The 21,118-nt window shown below is 40.9% G+C and overlaps 1 protein-coding gene across 1 annotated transcript in view; it reads left to right on the forward strand.

The window, feature by feature from the left end:
* Window positions 1-20,901, forward strand: part of utrn (utrophin) — a 686,012-nt gene extending 665,111 nt beyond the window's left edge. The window contains exons 72-73 of the mRNA XM_087991761.1: window positions 336-422; window positions 16,629-20,901. Of these exons, the coding sequence (XP_087847887.1) occupies window positions 336-422; window positions 16,629-16,708 (167 nt within the window). The 3' untranslated portion in view covers window positions 16,709-20,901. The remainder of the gene's footprint in view (window positions 1-335; window positions 423-16,628) is intronic.
* The last annotated feature ends 217 nt before the right edge of the window (window positions 20,902-21,118 follow it).

Raw genomic sequence — 21,118 nt, forward strand, 5'->3', positions numbered from 1 at the left:
CCATTTAATCACAGCTGATGTGTTTCTCAACTCCATGCTCCGGGCTTCTCTCCTATAACCTTTGATCCCTTACTAATGAAGAGCCTATCTATCTCTGTCTAATTCATTTGTTTCAAAGCACTTTACGACATCCTGAGGATGTGAAAGATACTATGCATTTTTTTTCTTTTATGAAAATGTTACAGTCATTATGTAATGTTACTCAAGATTGCAATGATATTAGTGACTGCACAGTCAGATGAGAGTGCTTTTCTCCATGAAATTAAGGGCAATCAGATTCATTTTTGTGTAATTTTCTTCTGATTTTTCTTGATTTGTCATTATCCTGCTTTTAGATGATTTATTGATTCCACCTGAGGACACAAGTACAGATCTCACTGATGTTATGGAGCAAATCAACAGTTCGTTCCCGGTTTGCAACCGTAAGTATTATGATGGCTGCGCTGTATTTATTACAGTGGATTTGTTTCTCTTTTACCAGTTTTCATATACGGGTTCAAAATTACTGCAAATGCTAAAATCCTCACAACTATGAACTGCTTTACATAGATTGACTGCATCGACTCTCAGAGAAAGGAAAGAAAGTTTAAGCCAAAATTTAAATCAGCCTTTGACCCATAACACATTTCATTGAAGTTTTTAACTATGTTGTTTCTCCTAGGTGTAAGGTACCTGAACATAACTAAAGATAAATAAATTTGAAACATAACTTTGTATTATGTAATTGGAAGGCTGAAGTATCAAATTAATGGTTGCAAAATTGCTCCCCTGGTAATGAATTGTAAGCATGTAATATGATCACAGTTAGTAATGCCTTTAAATTAAGCATAAACCAAAGAATTGTGCATGCTATAAATCAGAAACAAAAACAGAAGTTGCTGGAAAAGCTCTGTGAAGAGAAATCAAAATAATGTTTTGAGTCCAGTGACCCTTCATCAGAACTGAGGAAGAGTCACCAGACTCAAAACATTAACTTTGATTTCTCTGCACAGATGCTGCCAGATTTGCTGAGCTTTTCTAGCAACTTGTGTTTTTGCTTTAAATTAAACATGTCAGGTCAGCTGTACATTATCAATCAAAAATTCTTCGAGCACAGGTAGTATATGTCATGGAAACATTTAGTAGTGAGAAAAACAGCAGTCCCTGATTACCACTCAGATCCTAAAGCTGCCATGATTAGCACTCAAGCCTTAATGAACTGCCACAAGTATATGTTGGAAACTGTGCGAAAACCAGGCTGCAAGATGACTGGGTAGAAGCAATCCTCATATTTGGTAGATCTAAACAGACATTCTTCTTTTTAGTAGATATATGATAGACAAAAATCTGAATTATAGAATCAGTTGCCCATTCCACTGAACTTTGTTTTGTTTTTAGTTTGTAACGTTGAAATTTAATTTGGTTATTATCTATTTCACTAATGCTATTTTTGTTTTTGTTCCCACTTTGATTTTCTCGATTATCTGCAGACAGGTCCGTCTCTATTTTGTCAGTTTAGACATTTCAACAATTGTCTTGACAGCCTTTAATAGAATAGAATTAAATATCCTTTATTGTCACACATACTCACATACAGTGAAAAGTTTACAATGTTACCTCTCATGACACTATCTTAGGTACAAAGTACCTGGGTACAAATCTTAGACACAAAAAGAGGGGAAAAGAAGTTGCATTACCTTAGTGATCTATAGTATAGGTTAGAAATAAGATATCGTTAAAAGGATAAATAACACAGTCATAGAGTCAAAGGAACGTACAGCATGGAAACAGACTCTTTGGTCCAACCCGACTATATAGACGAGATATCCTAAATTAATCTAGTCCCATTTGACTCCTATTCCTCTAAACCCTTCCTATTCATATACCCATCCAGATGCTTGTTAAATGTTGTAATTGTACCAACCTCCCCCATTTCCTTTGGCAGCATATTCCATGCATGCACCACCCTCTGCATGAAAATGTTGCCCCTTAGGTCCCTTTTAAATCTTGCCCCTCTTACCCTAAACCTATGGTTCTGGAATTCCCCACCCCAGAGAATATTGTCTATTTACCATATCTATGCACCTCAAGATTTTATAAACCGCTATAAGGTTAACCCTCAGCTTCTGATGCTTCAGGGAAAACAACCCCAGCCTATTCAGCCTCTCCATTTAGCTCAAACCTTCCAGCCCCTCAGTCTCCAATGCGCAGGGAAAACAGCCCAGCCTATTTAGCCTCTCTCTATAGCTCAAATAAACAAATTACAAATAAACATTACACTAACTGGGGCTTCCACGAGGTCTGACAAGCCTCGCATGCCACTGACCGCCTGTACCAGACCCCAGTCCAACAATTATCCCCACTCTGCTCTAGGCCTCCAGCCTGATCCACTCTAGTTCTCACACTGCTCCAGGCCTCCAGCCCATTCTGGCTCGGAGCCACTTCCGGCCTCGAGCCTGTTCTGCTCTGCTCCAGCTCCCAGCCGCTCGGTACTGCTCCAAGCTTCCAGCCCACTCCACTCCGACTCTCAGTTACTCTGAGGTTTGTTTTCTTAGCAGAAAAATCACTTTAAAATCTGAGAAAACAAAGGAAAGGAAGTAAAAGGGGGAAAGGCAGAAAAAAGCGTGCTGGGTTCTACTCAAAGATAAAACATTGGAAATCAGAGCTGTTTAAGTCAAGAAAGATGTTGCAGATGGCTTTTCCTATTTTCAATGTGCCTTTTAACCTCCTCATATTTAGTGATGAGACAGAATAAGGGAAAGAGGTAAAGTGCTTGTGACATGATGTGAAGATAACAGTCTCTCACTCAATATAGGCAGAATGCAAAAGCTGGTCATGCATTTCAGGAAGCAAGGTTGAGGCTACACCCCAATCTACATCAATAATGCTGAGGTGTAAGTGGTTGAGTGCGTCAAGTTCCTAGACTTGATGATCACCAACAATCTGTTTAGGTCAATCCACATCGATGTGATGGTCAAGAAAGCACAACAATGCCTCTATTTCCTCAGAGGCTAAGACATTTAGGCATAAAGACTGTAACCACTGTTATAGGTGCACCTTAGAAAGCATTCTATCCAGTTGCATCAGAGCTTGGTGCGGCAACTACTATGCCCAGTTCACAAGAAACTACAGAGAGTTGTGAGCACAGCCCAGTCAATCATGCACGGCAATCTTCCATCCATTGACTCCATCTGTACTACTTGGTGCCTCAGAAAGGCAGCCAACATCATCAAAGACCCCTCCAGCCTGACTATAATCTCTTCCAACAGCTTCTCTGCTGTTATTAGACTTCTGAATTGACCTCTAAAATTTCAAATTTAATACTGACCTAGCTCTTTGTGCAATCATAACATTGCCTGCAACCATAACATTGTATTCCTCACTTTGTTCTATTACTCTTATGCACTTTGTATGATATGATCTGCCTGTACTGAACGCAAAACAAACCTTTTCACTGTACCTAGATCCATGTAACAATAATAAATCAAATCAAATCAAAGACTGTAATCGTGAAGTATATATTTTTTTCTTTACCTACATCCAATGCTAATGCCACGATCTTCAGTTTCAGTCCAATTCTCCTAAAACTTGCAACTGATCTTTCTCCTCACGTCAGCTTTTAAAAATGTACTCATACTTTTTTGTACTAATCCTGAACTTCATATTCAGCTTTGACTTCTTTCCCAGTGGAATTATTTTTTAGAAGAAGAGCAAGTTGTTTTTATGCCTTTGAACTTGTAATCTACTATTTTGCCTTGCTGACTACCAAACTGCACTTTTGTTCCTTGCTTGTTCCTTAAAGTTAAGTCTTAATTCCTTTGATACAAATCTTTCCTAATCCTACAGTCAGAAACAGGGGAGGTTATAATGGGGAACAAATTGCTCGCAGACCAATTAAGTGCATACTTTGGTTCTTTGTTCATAAAGTAGGGCATTAATAACGTCCCAAAAGTGCTGGGAAACACAGTCTCGTGAGAGGGAAGAACTGAATAACCTCAGCCTGAGTATGGAAATGGTGTTTGGGAAATTGATAGGATTAAAGGGCAATCAAACACCATAGCCTGATAATCTGTATTCCAGAGTAGTTAAAAGAAGTGGCTTGAGAAATAGTGGTTGCATTGGTGGTCATCTTTCAAAATTTAGTAGACTCTGGTTCAGTTCCTATGGATTGGAGGGTAGTTAATGTAACTCCATTATTTTAAAAGGAAAAGGAAGTAGAGAGAAAACAGGGGAATTATCAACTGGTTAGTCTGACATTGATAATGGCAAAACTGCTAGAGTCCATTGTAAAAGATGTAATAGCCAAGCATTTGGAAAACAGTGACTGTATTAGACAGAGTCAAGTATGGATTTACAAAAGTATATTGTAGTTGAGAAAACTACTACAATTTTTCAAGGATGTAATGAGTAGAGTTGATGAGGGAAGCAATGGCCTAGTTATTGCTGGACTGTTAATCCAAAGACCCACGTAATGTTGTGGAGGGCGTGGTTCAAATCTTCCCACAACAAATGCTGGAGTTTGAATTAAATGGAAAAAAATCTGGAATTAAAGGTCTGATGATGGCCATGAATGTGTTGTCAATTGTTGGAAAAACCCATTTGGATTGCTAATGTCATTTAGGGAAAGAAATTGCCATCCTTACCTAGTCTATCATACATGTAACTCCCGACTCACAGCAATGTGGCTGAATCTTTCATGCCCTCTGAGTAATGCCGTTGTTGTGACAATGAATTTAAAAAGGGGTTTACTTTAACCTTCAGAAGGTTCTCAATAAGGTACCTCATAAGAACTTAGAATGTAAGGTTAAAGCCCATGGGATTAGGGTAATGTCCTGAAATGAATAGGGAACTGTTTGGCAGACAGAAAATAAAGAGTAGACATAAATGGATCTTGTTCCAAGTGGTAGGCAGTGACTAGTAAGGTACCACAGGGATTAGTGCTTGGTCCCTAGCTATTCACAATATATATTCATGATTTAAATGAGTGTAATATCTACAGATTTGCAGATGACACAAAGCTGAGTGGGAGGGTGAGCTGTGAGGAGAATTCAGAGATGCTGCAGTGTGATTTGGACAAGTTGAGTAAGTGGTCAAATGCATTACAGATACCAATAATTAACAGGTTATCAACATTGGCAGTAAAAACAAGATGGCAGATTATTATCTGAGCAATGATAGATTGGAAAAGGGGAAGATGGAGTGAGACCTGGGTATCTTTGAAAAGCATTTGTTGAAAATAAGCATACTGGTGCGGCAGGCAATGAAGAAGGCAAATGGTATGTTGGCTTTCTTCATGAGAGGTTTCGAGTACAGGAGCAGGGATGTCTTGCAGTTGTACAAAGCCTTGCTGAGGTCACACGTGGAGTATTCTTTGCAGTTTTTTTCTCCTTATCTGAGGAGAGACGTTCTGACTATGAAGAGAGTACAATGAAGGTTTACCGGACTGATTCCTGGGATGGCAGAATTGATGTAAGTAAACAGACTGTATCATTTAGGACTATAGTCACTGAAGTTTAGAAGAATGAAGGGGAATCTCAGAAACTGATAAGATTCTAGCATAATGAGTAAATGCAGGAAAGATGTTACCGATGATCAGGGAGTCCAGAATGGAGGGTGACAGTCTAAGGATACAGGGTAGACCATTTAGGGGCTGAGATGAGAAATTTCTTCGCCCAGAGAGTGGTGAGCTGAAAAACATTGAGTATTTTCAGCAAGGAGTTAAATATGTTTCCGATAGAGTTAGCTGAGGTGAACTGCATGGATGGATTAGAAGAAATGACAATAAACAAAGAGTGGCAGGCACTTAAGGAGGTAATTCATGACTCACCAAAAATACATCCCAGCAAGGAAGAAAGATTCTCAGAGAGAGATAAATCAACCAAGGAAGTTAAGGAGACTATTAAGTTGAAAGAAAAAGCATATGTGGAGGCCAAAATCAGCAATGGCCCTGAAGACTGGGATAAATTCAGAATCCAGCAAAGCAAGACAATGAGAGAAAATAAGCAATTGGGTGAACTAGTGAATAATGTTTAAAAAAAGCATAGAGAAGTCAACATGAACATAGGCCCCTTAGAAAATGAATCTGGGAAGATGGTTTTGGGGAACAAGTAAATGGTAGAAAAGTTATTTTCCATCAGTCCATACAGTGGAAGAAACTTCAAAAATCTCATTAATATTGAAGGATACATGGGTGGAGTTAAGTACCATAGAACATAGAACATAGAACATAGAAGAATACAGCGCAGTACAGGCCCTTGGGCCCTCGATGTTGCGCCGATCCAAGCCCACCTAAACTACACTAACCCACTATCCTCCATATACCTATCCAATGCCCTCTTAAATGCCCATAAAGAGGGAGAGTCCACCACTGTTACTGGCAGGGCATTCCATGAACTAACGACTCGCTGAGTGAAGAACCTACCCCTAACATCAGTCCTATATCTACCCCCCCTTAATTTAAAGCTATGCCCCCTTGTAATACCCGACTCAATACGCGGGAAAAGGTTCATACTGTCGACCCTATCTAACCCCCTAATCATCTTGTACACCTCAATCAAGTCACCCCTAAACCTTCTTTTCTCTAGTGAAAACAGCCCCAAGTGCCTCAGTCTTTCCTCATACGATTTTCCTTCCATACCAGGCAACATCCTGGTAAACCTCCTCTGCACCCGTTCCAATGCCTCCACATCCTTCCTATAGTATGGCGACCAAAACTGCACACAATATTCCAGATGCGGCCGTACCAGAGTCTTATACAACTGCATCATGACCTCAGGACTCCGGAACTCAATTCCTCTACCAATAAAAGCCAGTACGCCATATGCCTTCCTCACCGCACTATTTACCTGGGTGGCAACTTTCAGAGATCTGTGTACATGGACACCAAGATCCCTCTGCTCATCCACACTACCAAGTATCCGACCATTAGCCCAGTACCCCATCTTTTTGTTATTCTTCCCAAAGTGAATCACCTCGCACTTAGCTACATTGAATTCCATCTGCCACCTTTCTGCCCAGCTCTGCAGCTTCTCTATATCCTGCTGTAACCTGCCACATGCTTCCTCACTGTCAACAACTCCTCCGACTTTCGTGTCATCCGCAAACTTGCTCACCCAACCTTCTAACCCCTCTTCCAGGTCATTTATAAAAATGACAAACAGCAATGGTCCCAAAACAGATCCTTGCGGAACACCGCTAGTGACGGCACTCCATGAAGAAACTTTGCCATCAACTACTACCCTCTGTCTTCTTCCATCCAGCCAATTCCTAATCCAAACCTCCAACTCACCCTCAATGCCATATCTCCGTATTTTCTGCAGTAGCCTACCATGGGGAACCTTATCAAACGCCTTACTAAAATCCATATATACCACATCTACCGCTTTCCCCTCATCAACCTCCTTCGTCACCTTTTCAAAGAATTCAATAAGGTTTGTGAGGCACGACTTGCCCTTCACAAAACCATGCTGACTATCCTTGATCACATTATTCCTATCTAGATGTGCATAAATCCTATCCCTTACAATTCTCTCTAAGACTTTGCCCACAACAGAAGTGAGACTCACCGGCCTATAGTTACTAGGGCTATCCCTACTCCCCTTTTTGAACAAGGGAACCACATTTGCTATCCTCCAGTCTTCTGGGACTACTCCTGTAGACAAAGAGGACATAAAAATCAAGGCCAATGGCTCTGCAATCTCCTCCCTTGCTTCCCAGAGAATCCTAGGATAAATGCCATCAGGCCCAGGGGACTTATCTATTTTCACCTTTTCCAGGATTTCCAACACCTCTTCTCTACATACCTCAAAGCCATCCATTCTACTTATTTGTGCCTCAGTATTCTCATCGACAACAATGCCCTGTTCCTGAGTGAATACTGAAGAAAAGTATTCATTCAGTGTCTCCCCAATCTCTTCCGCCTCCACACGCAACTTCCCCCTACTATCCTTGACTGGACCTATTCCTACCCTAGTCATTCTTTTATTCCTAACATACCTATAGAAAGCCTTAGGGTTTTCCCTAATCCTATCTACTAAGGACCTTTCATGTCCCCTCCTTGCTGCTTTTAGCTCTCTCTTCAGGTCCTTCCTGGCTACCCTATAACTCTCAATCGCCCCAATTGAACCTTCACGTCTCATCTTGAGATAGGCCGCCCTCTTCCATTTAACAAGGGATTCCAATTCCTTATTAAACCACGGCTCCCTCGCACGACCCTTTCCTACCTGCCTGACAGGTACATAATTATCAAGGACACTCAATAGTTGCCCCTTGAACAAGTTCCACATATCATTTACACTCTTGCCTTGGAGTCTACTTTTCCAAGCCACACATCCTAAGTCATGCCTCACCGCATCATAATTTCCCTTACCCCAGCTATAATTCTTGCCCTGTAGTACACACTTATCCCTCTCCATCACAAGTGTAAAAATCACCGAATTATGGTCACTATCCCCAAAGTGCTCACCTACCTCTAATTCTAACACCTGGCCTGGTTCGTTACCCAGAACCAAATCCAGTATGGCCTCACCTCTTGTTGGCCTGTCTACATATTGTGTCAGGAAACTCTCCTGCACACATTGAACAAACACTGACCCATCTAATGAACTTGAGCTATAGCTTTCCCAATCAATATCAGGAAAGTTAAAGTCCCCCCTCTCCTTCACGCTTTTAAAGGGGGAAAAAACTAACCCAGCTAAGCTTACACTAACTGCTTCCGGGTCTCGGCTGCCCCTCTGCTTGCCGTCACTTCCTCTGCTGCTCCCGCTCTTTCTGTGAAGGAGAGAGAAAACAAAACACCGATGCCCGCTACAGGTAAGTAATTTTGAAAAAAACTCTTACCTTAGCTGTAGTCTCCCGGGTTCACCTCAACTCGGCCGCTGCTCCCACTCAAATGACCGTTGGTGGTGAAACAGTGAGTATTTATACTCACAGTTCTCCTTCCCGGCTGCCCCTCTGCTTGCCGTCACTTCCTCTGCTGCTCCCGCTCTTTCTGTGAAGGAGAGAGAAAACAAAACACCGATGCCCGCTACAGGTAAGTAATTTTGAAAAAAACTCTTACCTTAGCTGTAGTCTCCCGGGTTCACCTCAACTCGGCCGCTGCTCCCACTCAAAATGACCATTACTGTCACTAAAAAAAGTAGCCTTAGACAAACTAATGGGGCTAAAGACAGACAAATCCCCTGCTTCTTAGGATCCTAAAAGCAGTAACTACAGAGATAATGAATGTGTTTGTTGTACTTTTACAAAGATTGTTGGATTCTGAAGAAACACCAGAAGATTGAAAAACTGGTAATGTGATAATTCCATAAGGAAGGGAAGTAAAAAGTGGGTAACTATAGTCTGATTAGTCTAACATATATTGTTGGAAAAGTATTCAATTCAGTTGTTAAGAAAGTAATTGCAGAACATTTGGAAAATCATAATCTAATCAAGCATCGTCAGCATGAAAGGGAAATTGCATCTGACTAATTTATTAGAGTTTCTTGAGTGAGTCTCGACCAAAGTGGATAGATGGGAACCAGTAGCTATGTTGTATTTGAATTTCCAGAACGTGTTCAACAAGGTACCTCACAAAAGGTTAAGATTAAAGCCACAATGTTGGAGATAGTATAAAGGCACAGATAAGAAATGGGCTCGTGGATTGGAAACAATGAGTGGGAAAAAGGAGTTATTTTTCAGGTTGGAGACCCATGACCGCTGGGGTTCCACAGGGATCAGTGCTCACCCAACAATTGTTTACAATATATATCAATGATTTGGAGGAAGGAAATGAACATACTGTAGCCAAATTTGCAGACAATATAAAAATAGATGGAAAGGCAGATACAAATAGTTTACAGAGAGATATTGATAAGTTAAGTAAATGGGCAAAATGTTGACAAATGGAATATCATGTGGGAAATTGTGAAGTTGTTCATTTGGAAGGGAGAGAGAACAAAAGAACAATATTATTTAATTGGAAAGACACTATAGGAAACTGCAGCACAAAGGGACTTGGAGGTATTTGTGCAGGAAAAGCAGAAAGCTAGCATGTAATTTGGAAGGCTCATGTTGGCCTTTATTTCAAAGGGATTGGAGTATAAGAGTAGGGAAGTCTTACTGCAACTGTACAAGGTCTGGGGAGACTACATCTGGAGTACTGAGGGTGGTTATGTCCCTTATTTAAGAAAATATATTTGTTTCATTGGAGGAAGTTCAGAGAAAGTTCACGAGAATGATCCTTGATTTGATTTGATTTGTTATTATCACATGGACACGAAAGTTTTGTTTTCCATGCAGTACAGGTAGATCGTACCATACAAAGTGCATGCAGGTCATACAACAGAATAAGGAATACAATTTTACAGCCACACAGAAGGTGCACAAAGTGCCAGATCAACATTAAATTAAAAATTTGAGAAGTTAATTCGGAAGTCCTGCAACAGCAAGGAAGAAACTGTTCTTGAATCTGTTGGTTCATGTGTCTAAGTGCTTGTATCTTTTGCCTGACTGAAGTGGTTGAAAGAAATTATAACTGGGGTGGGAGGGGTCTTTGATGATGTTGGCTGCCTTCCCAAAGCAACGAGAAGTGTTAGATGGAGTCAATAGATGGAATTTGCCCTGCATGATGGACTGGGCTGTGCTCATAATTCTTTGTAGTTTCTTATGGAACTGGGCACAGCAGTTGCCATACCAAGCTGGATAGTGTGCTTTCTATGGTGTATCTGTAACAATTGTAAGAGTTTTCACAGAAATGCTAAATTTCCTTAGCCTCCTGAAGAAACAGAGACATTGTTGTGCTTTCTTGACTGTTGCATCAACTGAGGTGAACCAGGACAGATTATTGGTGATCTTCACTCCTAGGAACCTGACGCTGTTGACTTTCTCCACCTCAGCATCATTGAAGTAGACAGGTGTGTCCCCTCCAGCTTGGTTCCTGAAGTCAATAACCAGCTCCTTGTTTTGCTGATATTGAGAGAGAGATTATAATCTTTACACCATATCACCAAGCACTTTATCTCTTTTCTTTTGGCCACACGTTCATGAGTGTGTAAGGAGTATGGTAAGAGGCTGAGAACACAGCCTTGTGGAGCAGTGGTGTTGAGGAATATTGTGGAGGATGTGTTGTTGCCCATTCCCACCAATTTCGGTTTGTGGGTCAGGAAGTTGAGGATCCAGTTGCAGAGGGTGGAGCAGAGACTTGGGTCTCGGAGTTTCGCGGTTAGTTTAGTTGGAATTGGAGTGTTGAAGGTAGAGCTGTAGTCGATAAGTAGGAGCCTGACATAGGTAACCTTGTTATCCAGATATTCCAGAGATGACTGAGAGATAGTCTGTGCCGTGGACCTGTCGTGATGGCGGGCAAAATGCAAGGGATCATGGCAGACTGGGAGGCTAGAGTTTATATGAGCTATGACTCTCTTCTGGAAGCATTTCATAATTATGGAGGTCTGAGCCACTGGGCACTAGGCATTGAGGAATGCTGCATGAGTTTTTTTTGGTACCAGAATGATGGTGGTCTTCTTGAAAGCAGGTGAGGACTTTGGATCGTAGTAAGAAGCAGGTGGAAACTTCAGATCATAGTATGGAAGGATTGACTTATGAACAAAGGTTAAACAGGTTGGAACTCTACTCATTAAGGTTTAGAAAAATAAGAGGTGATCTCATTGAAACATGTGGAATTCTTAAAGGAGCTTGACAGGATAAATGCTGGGAGGATGTTTTGAGAGGATGAATCTAGAGCCAGAGAGCATAGTCTCAGAATAAAAGGCCACCAATTTAAGAGATGAGGAATTTCTTCATTGAGGGTTGAGAGTCTTTGGAACTCCTTGCCACAGAGTGCCGTGGGGGCAAGATCCTTTTGTACATTTAAGGCTAAGAAATTATTGATCAGTCTAGGAATCAAGGGTTATGTAGAAAGGGCAGGATAGTCAATGTGAGGAATGCCAGGTCAGCCATGATCCTGTTGAATGGCAGAGCAGGCTTGAGGAGCCGAGTAACCTACTCCAGTTCCTATTTCTTACGGTTTTATGGTCTTTTGTGTTGTGACAACTTCAGAAGAGATTGCTCCGTAATTTTCAAATCAATGATAATGTTTTGAATCAAATCAAGCATGGCTATTCCATTGGTCCCCATTGATTCATAATCAGATGATGTTCAGGTGAATTGCAGTTTTTTGAAATTAGGTTTTTAGAAGGGAACTTTATGGTGATGCACTCTCTCACTTTGTAGTTGAAACTCTTTTTACTAATGCATATATTTTTCTTTCCTCCCACATAATTTCAGCAAATTTTGCAACAAGGCAACAGGTAAGAGTTATTGCCTGTGCTACATGTATGAAGTTAGATTTCTTATGTGGGGTTGAAAGCGAGTAGGAAAGATGAGTAAAAGGTGGTGGTTCAGTGGTAATATAAATGGACTAGAACTTCAGAGGTGTAGGCTGATGTTCTGAGGACGTGGGTTCAAATCCATAGCAAATGGTGAAATTTGAATTCAGTTAAAATCTGGAATCAAAAGCTAGATTATTGGCACTCATGTAACGACTGTCAATTATTGTAAAAGCCTACCTGGTTTACTGAAGTCCTTTATGGAAAGAAATCTGCCATCCTTACTGATTATGTCATTGTTGACTGGTAACTGCCTGTGAAATAGCTTAGATATCACGTGGAGTGAACTGAATTGGCTGAAGACTCAACCACTCGATTGAATCAAACTGCTACAAAGTTGAAAGAAAGAAACAAAATCAGATGGACCACATGGCACTGGAAGTGACAACAGCAAAACAAGCTCTGTTAATCCTGCAAAGTCCCCCTTACCAACATCTGGGAGCTCATACCAAAATTGAGTGAGCTGTCTTGCAGAATAGACAAACAATAGTCATACTCACCGAATCATACCCTACAATGATCCAGATACCACCATCACCATCCCCCTGACAGACAGACTTGCTCATGTGGTGACGAAGTATATGATCGGGCAACAGTTGGGCCTAGGAGGCCTCAACATTGACTGCAGATCCTATGAAATCTTATTATACCAGATCAAACATTAACAGGGTAACAAGAGGTGAAATTGCTAGGGAAAAACTCAGCAAATCTGGCAGCATCAGTGGAAAGAAAGCAATATTAATGTTTTGGGTGCAGTGAGCCTTTAGAACTGACAGCCACAATATGGAATTGTTCATGCATGCAATAGAGAGGACTGAGCAATCACAAGTCAACAGATCAGATCTAAACTTTGCAGACCTACTGCATCCCGTTGTGAATCATGGTGGACAATTAAATAACCAAATGGAAATGGAAGCTGCACAAATATTACCATCCTCAACAGTTGGGAAACCCCAACACATTAGTGCAAAAGATAATCTTTAGCCAAGTAGATGGCCCATCTTGGGCTTCTCCGGAGGTGCCTAGCATCAAAGATGCTAGTCTTCAGCCAATTCAGTTCACTCCACGTGATATCAAGAAATGATTGGAGGTACTGAATGCTGCATAGGCTTTGGGCACTGACACCATTCTGACAATACTACTGAAACCTTGTGTTTGAGAACTTGCTGTACCCCTAGAAAGCTGCTCCAACACCACTGCAACACTGGCATCTACTCGACAAGCATTGTTATAGACCTGACCAAACCCCCTCAACATATGTTAAGAAGGTAGACTAGACCCTAACTTTTTCTTATTTTCAAGGTAGATATAAGGTGTTGTGTTCCAGATGTAATTCGATTCATCAAGCTACTCAGCGTTAAGCCAAACACACTTTATTCACGCACTATAGGTAAAATACAACAAAACAAAAAAATAAGAATTGGCTTAACTAATTAACTGTTCCAGTTGAGTAATATCCCATAAACACACCCTTGGGAAAAGACAAATTCAGAAAACAGATCGTCTCACGCACATGAGAGTGTAGCAGGGAGTACTGCAGTAACAGACCCAGCAATAACTGCTACTGAAAAATTAAAACAAACTAAAAATCCTGATTCTGTGAGAGTTTGATCACACCCATTCAGACTGCATCTATTGTTCCAACATTTTTAAAAAGCCCTTAAGCTATTTACTTTGAATTTTGAATAGACACCTCAGTACCCCGTCTTAAAACCTGTCTTCAAAAGAAAATGACAAAATAACCTCTTAAAGCCATAATATCATCACAGCATGACAAATTCAATTTCAAACAAGCCAATTACCACCCCACCAGTAGACTTGATCATCAGGAGGTTGATGGAAGAGTCAGTAACAGTTCTATCAACCAGCACTTCTTTCAAAGGCCAGGGCTCCTGACCTCTACAGTCATGAGTCAAGCATTGACAAAAGAACTGAATTTTAGAGGTGAAGTGAAAGTGACTACCCTTGACTATGTATTGACGTCAAGGAGCCCTATCAAACTTGGAGTCAGTAGGAATCAAGAGGAAAACTCACAGCTATTTGAAGTCACACATAACACACAGGAAGGTTTTTGGAGATCATTCATCTCAGTCCTGAAACATCTCTGTAGGAGTTCCTCAGGGTAGATTCTTAACCCCAACCATCTTCAATTGCTTTATTAATGACCTTCTGTCCATCATAAGGTCAGAAGTGGGAATGCTCACTGATAATTGCACAATGTTGAGTACCATTTCTAACTCTTCAGATACTAAAACAGTCTATGTCCAAATGCAGCAAGTGCTGGACAATATCCAGGATTGTGTTGCTGGTAAAGCGCAGCAGGTCAGGCAGCATCCAAGGAACAGGAGAATCGACGTTTCGGGCATAAGCCCTTCCTGAAGAAGGGCTTATGCCCGAAACGTCGATTCTCCTGTTCCTTGGATATTGCCTGACCTGCTGCGCTTTTCCAGAAACACATTTTCAGCTCTGATCTCCAGCATCTGCAGTCCTCACTTTCTCCTCAATATCCAGGATTGGACTGAAAAGTAAATAGTAACACTTTTGTTGTCGAGTGCCAGGCAAAGACCATCACCCCTTCATATTCAATGGTGTTACATGACTGAATCTGCCTATTCAACATCTGTTGGTTACCAGAAACTGAGCTGAAGCAGCCATATAAATACAGTGGCCACAAGGATAGGCCAGAAACTAGGAATTCCTTGGTAGCTAACCTCCTATCTTGCCTTTGGCTGTCCGTCATCTGTTAAACACAAGTCAGAAGTGCGATTGAATACTCCCCACTGGCCTGCTTTAATATTATTCAAGAAACTTGTCATCATCCATGGCAAAGCAGCCAAATTAGTTTGCACTGAACCTGGCACTTCCAGCATTCACTTGCTCCAACACTGATGCTTAGTAGTAACAATGTGACTATCCAGAAAATGAACTGCAAAACTTCACCAAGGCTTCTCCATCAGCAGCTCTCAAGCCTGCAACCTCTACTGTCCAGAGAGTTGGAAACACCACCATCACAAAGTTGTCCTTCAACCTGACTTGGAATTGTACTGATATTCCTTCATTTTTACGAGGTGAAATTCTGGATAGCCTTTCTAACAGCAATGTTGATGTCCCAACAGCCCAAGGACTGCAGTGGTTTCAGAAGGCAGTTTGCCACCAACCACTTTGTCCAGGGCAATTAGGGATAGCAACACATACTAGCCCAGCTAGGAACATTCATGTTCCATGAACAAAAAAAAAGGAAAGATTTTGTTGCTTGTCTAATTTCATCGAGGCCATTGAAGTAGGGTTCTGTCACAGTCGGAAGGAGCAAATTCAGCCCATGTCAGCAAATAGTTATTGCATGGCATCATCCAAGGCCAGGAATGAACCATTTTTATTTATCATTTTCTCTCTTGTTATTCCTCCCTCCCTCCCTCCTCCTACCTTTCCAGATTGTGAACCACAATATTAGAGAAATTGAGCATGGAGGGAGTGGGTGGCAATCTGAAACACTAATATTCTTTATCGTGTGAACAATGTCGTAATGTCTCCTTATTTAGATGAATGTTTTTGATCTCCTGAGTTTCTAAACCTTGTCAAACTTCATTACTTGCCCTGATGGAATTTGAATTCATAATCTCTGCTTTACTACTCCAACACTAAAATGACCATACTGCACAATTTTTTTCATAGTTTGCTAACCTGGAGTAATTGTCATTGTTGTTCAGAAAAGCTGCATATGCTGGATCCCTTCCATCTAAGGGGCAGCACAGTGGCTCAGTGGTTAGCATTGCTGCCTTACATTGCCAGGGACCCGGATTTGAAATGTTCGTATCCCAAATCTATTCAAATCTGTCTAAACCAGTTCAAATCCCAACAACGAGTCCCCAGACTGTGGATTATGTACATTCTCCCTGTGTCTGTGTGGGTTTCCTCGGGGTGCTCTGGTTTCCTCCCACAATTCAAAGATGTACAGGTTAGGTGAATTGGCCTTGCTAAATTGCCCATAGTGTTCAGGGATTTGTAGGTTAGGTGCATTAGTCAGGGGTAAATATAGGATAATAGGGTAGGGGAATGGGTCTGAGTGGGATACTCTTCGAAAGGTTGGTGTGGAGTTGTTGGGCTGAAGGGCCTGCTACCACAGTGGAGGCATTCTGTATAGGGATTCTATGATTCTAAACAAAACATGTCAGATACTTTAAGAAGTTCCTGTTTAAGGTGTCTTTAATCCCGAATGTATCTCCATGTTTGGTTCTTGTGTCTGATCAGGAGTTAAAATAATCAAATGTTTTATTTTACGTCCAACAGGTCATGATGTAATAATATGTTCCATGCAAAAGTCACAAACATTGAGACAACTGCTTCCTATAATGACCAACAGCAGCTGAGAATCATAAGAAAATTCATTGGGACCTTCAAAGAATTATCAATTCCACTAAACTGTCTCAGTGAAGGAGTTTATCTCTGGAGACTCAACAACTCGTAATTTTAACTATTGTGTCTCCCTCTTTGCTTCTTTTACTATGCAAATGTAAAATAACGAAGTATAAAATGTTGAACTCTGAAAAGTGCACCATTATATATAAAAATAAACAGCAGCATTTAGGGAGGGGGGTCTTTTCTTTCACTCTGGTATGAGAGAATTGTGATGGGAATGTGTGTGCATTTTAGAGTGTTTTTTTAAAACGGACTACTCTCTCAGATACCACCCTCTCAGAAAACAGAGCCTTACAGGTGTGGTTCTGAATTTTGGCTGTTTGCCTTGAATTTTGGCTGTTTGCCTACAACCTTGGTTCATTTTGAAATACTGCCATAGTCTTGCAAAAATGATAGGGAGATTTATTTTTCTTCTATAGTGTGAATTGCTGTGCCCAAACAAATTGTACAAGTAGGGTGATAATTTTAATGCATTAAAACAATATAAAGCCATGACCAGTTTTCTACCTCATACCCTCCTTTCTTCAAAAATGGATCTTCCATAATAAATCAATGAGCATCAGCCTAAGTTGCTACAGATTCAAAAACAAGCCCCCATCAAACATTCCCCCCCCCCCCCCCTCCCCAAATGTTGTGATTTGTGGCCAATAGGCAGGCTGCACCACTTCACCATAAACTGTCTCATCTTATTTAGTTCTGTCATTGATTGACATTACATTTTAACCTGTAATGTGCATTACCTTCTGGGTATACAGACTATATCTTAAATCCTGATCACACCTGATATCACTACATATGTCACTCAAAATAAAGTTTGTTTATTCAACATTGCAACAGATGGTACTTTGTGATTTTTCCTGCAACTTCTAAAATGAAAAAAAGTTGTTTTGTACCATTTCTAATTTTCTCTTGTGGATAAAGGTGAGCCATATTGCTGTTTTCAAAGTAAAATCTCTCTTACCACCACCCTGTATATCCAAATGATTGGTTCTCCCTGGATTCCATGTGATCTAACCTTGCTGACCAGTCTACCATGTGGAACCTCGTTGAACGCCTTGCTGAAGGCCATGCAAACAACAATCCACTGCTCTGCCTTCATCAATCATCTTTGTCGTTTCTTCAAAAAACTCAAGTTAGTAAGACATAATTTCCTACTCACAAAGCCATGTTAACTATACCTAATCAGTCCTTGCCTTTCCAAATACATGTCGCTCAGAATCCCCTCCAACAACTTCAGGCTCACCAGTCTATTGTTCCCTGGCTTTTGCTTACCACCTTCCTTTAATAATAGCACCACATTAACCACCCTCCAGTCTTCCAGCACCTCAACCATGGCTATTGATGATACAAATATCTCGCCAAGAGGCCCAGCAATCACCTCCCTAGACTCTCAAAGTTCTGGAAGACACCTGATCAGGTCGCAGTAATTCATCCACCTTAAGATGTCCAGCACCTGTACCCCTGTAAATGAACACTTTTCAAGGTATTTCTGTTTATTTCTCCAAGTTTACCAGCTTTCATATCCTTCTCTAAAGTAATACTAATGTGAAATGCTCATTTAGTATTTCATCCATCTCCTGTTTTTCAGACATAAACAGCCTTTAAGGGGCCCTATTCATCCATAGTTACTCTTTTGCCGTTAATGTATTTATAGAATCTCTTTGCATTGTCCTTAACCCTATTTGTCAAAGCTATCTCATGTCCCCTTTTTGCCTTCCTGATTTTCCTCATGAGAATGTTCCTACTGCCCTGAGACTCCTTGAAGGATTCACTCAATCCCAGCTGTTTATACCTGTCATGTGCCTCATTTTCTTAACCAGAGCCTCACATTCTCTACTCATCCAGCATTCCCCACACTACCAGCCTTGCCCTTAACACTAATAGAAAAATACTGCATCTGGACTATTTTTGAAGCCCTCCCACTTTCCAACCACCCTTTCCCTGTGAATAGCCCCAAAGTGCTCCCCCACTGACACCTTAGTCACTTGTCCTGCCATATTGCCAAGTCAGGTTTCGCTCCATCTTTAGTAGGTTCATCCACATACTGAATAAGAAAATGTTCTTGTAAAGATAGTTTATTGAAGCAATAAAATTTTTGCAAAACACAAATACACATAAGCATGCAGGAAACAGAAAAAGAAAGCTATGAACGTCTTTTAAAAATGCATTAATTCAGTGAATAAGTTTTAATAGGCCAATGTCCCGACAGGGTCCTCTAAGTTGGCTACTCTGGTAGAATTCCTTTTTGTAGGAGGTCAGATGAAGCTATGTGCAGTTACAGGCATAGCAATATGATTCTGAAAAACTGGGCTTTTCAAAAATCTCAGGAATCAGCCTAGTGCATCTGTTTTGAACTTCCTCCAATATGTACGTCCTTTCTTAAATATGAAAACCAAAATTTTAAATCGTTCTCCTCGTGCATCCAGCACTCTGTGCAATTGTATCACAATTTCCCTATTTTTAAACTCCAAACCCCAAGCAACAAATGGCAAAATTCCATTTGCCTTCTTAATTATATGAATCACCTGGATGCTAACATTTTGTTTAATCTACAAAAATACCCATATCCCTCTGTATTGCATTTTTAAAGTCTGTTAGCCATTTAATTAATAGTATGCCTTTGAATTTTCCTACCACAGTGCATGGCCTCCCATTCCTACAGATTAAATCTATCTGTCAAGCTTTTGCCAATTCACACAACCTATCCATATCTTTGTGTCTTCATCATAACGGCATGGTGGCTCAGTGGTTAGTACTGCTGCCAAACAGTGCCAGGGACCTGGGTTTGATTCCAGCCTTAGCTGACTGTGTGGAGTTTGCACATTCTCCCCGTGTCTGCGTGGGTTTCCTCCGGATGCTCCGGTTTCTTCCCACAATCCAAATATATGCAGGTTAGGTGAATTGGCCACGTTAAGTTGCCCATAGTGTTCAGGATTGTGTAGATTAGGTTCATTAATCGGGGTAAATGTAAAGCAATAGGGGAGGGGAATGGGTCTAGATGGGTTACTCTTCAGCGGATAGGTGTGGACTTGTTGGGCCAAATGGCCTGTTTCCACACTGAAGAGATTCTATGATGGTAACATGCCCTCTCATCTATTTTTGTATTGTCAACAAATTGGATGCATTACACACTGCCTCTTTCTCCTCCAAGTCAATAATATAGATGATGAATTAGGATTATGCCCTGGCCCTTTACTTGTTACATCTTTCCAACTTGAAAATGACCAGTTAATAATACCTGCACTCAGTTTGTATATTAACTGATTTTTTTTCAGTCAATGCTAATACATCACCCCAAATACTGTCAGATCTTATATTGTGCGTATTGGTACCTAACATCAAATTAGGATCATGGTCAGGGACAAGAGGTGTGACTGATTACATTAGATTACATTAGATTACATTACAGTGTGGAAACAGGCCCTTCGGCCCAACAAGTCCACACCGACCCGCCGAAGCGAAACCCATACCCCTACATTTACCCCTTACCTAACACTATGGGCAATTTAGCATGGCCAATTCACCTGACCCTGCACATCTTTGGAGGAAACCGGAGCACCCGGAGGAAACCCACGCAGACACGGGGAGAACGCGCAAACTCCACACAGTCAGTCGCCTGAGGCGGGAATTGAACCCGGGTCTCAGGCGCTGTGAGGCAGCAGTGCTAACCACTGTGCCACCATGCCGCCCACACCACCATGCCGCCCACTGCATGCAAGTCAGATATCAGGATCCAGAATTTAGCTTTTGAGGAGCTAGACCTTCATTTAAAATCTGAGATGTGAAGTAATTTCTTCTCCCATAGGGTTGTGACTTCTGGAATTTAGAGAGATCACTGAAAATATTTAAAGAGAAGAGATTCCTGAAATATGGAGTTGAGGTCTATAATGAGCTAGCGGGAAAGAGAAATGGAGCAAATCAACTATGATCTTGTTGAATGTTATGGCAGGCTTGAGGGGCCGAGTGACCGACTCCTGCGTGTATTTCTTTTGTTCTTATGATCGTTGGATTTAATAGTTTACTTAATTTCTTCTGTTAACCATGAGTGGCCACTTTTCCCATTGTGATTTACTGCCCAAAATGTATGTATAACTTTAAATGCAAACAGTTTTCCTTAAATATTAAACATTGCCTATTCACTGACTAGCATTTTAATGAAGCTACCAAATGTATCCAAGCCAACACACCTATTTAATTTTGTTAGATTCAAGATTCTAGTTTCAGATTGTACTAATACATTTTCTACTCTAATCATGCTTTCATTACTTTTTCCTGAAGGAACTCTCATAACTAGATTATTAATTGACCCCTTTTCATTGCACAAAACTAAATCTAGGATAGCCTGTACTGTATTTTGTTCC

Source organism: Chiloscyllium plagiosum, unplaced genomic scaffold (genome assembly GCF_037043375.1).
Source record: "Chiloscyllium plagiosum isolate Xiang-an unplaced genomic scaffold, Cpla_swu_hap1 HiC_scaffold_10, whole genome shotgun sequence".
NCBI lineage: Eukaryota > Metazoa > Chordata > Chondrichthyes > Orectolobiformes > Hemiscylliidae > Chiloscyllium > Chiloscyllium plagiosum.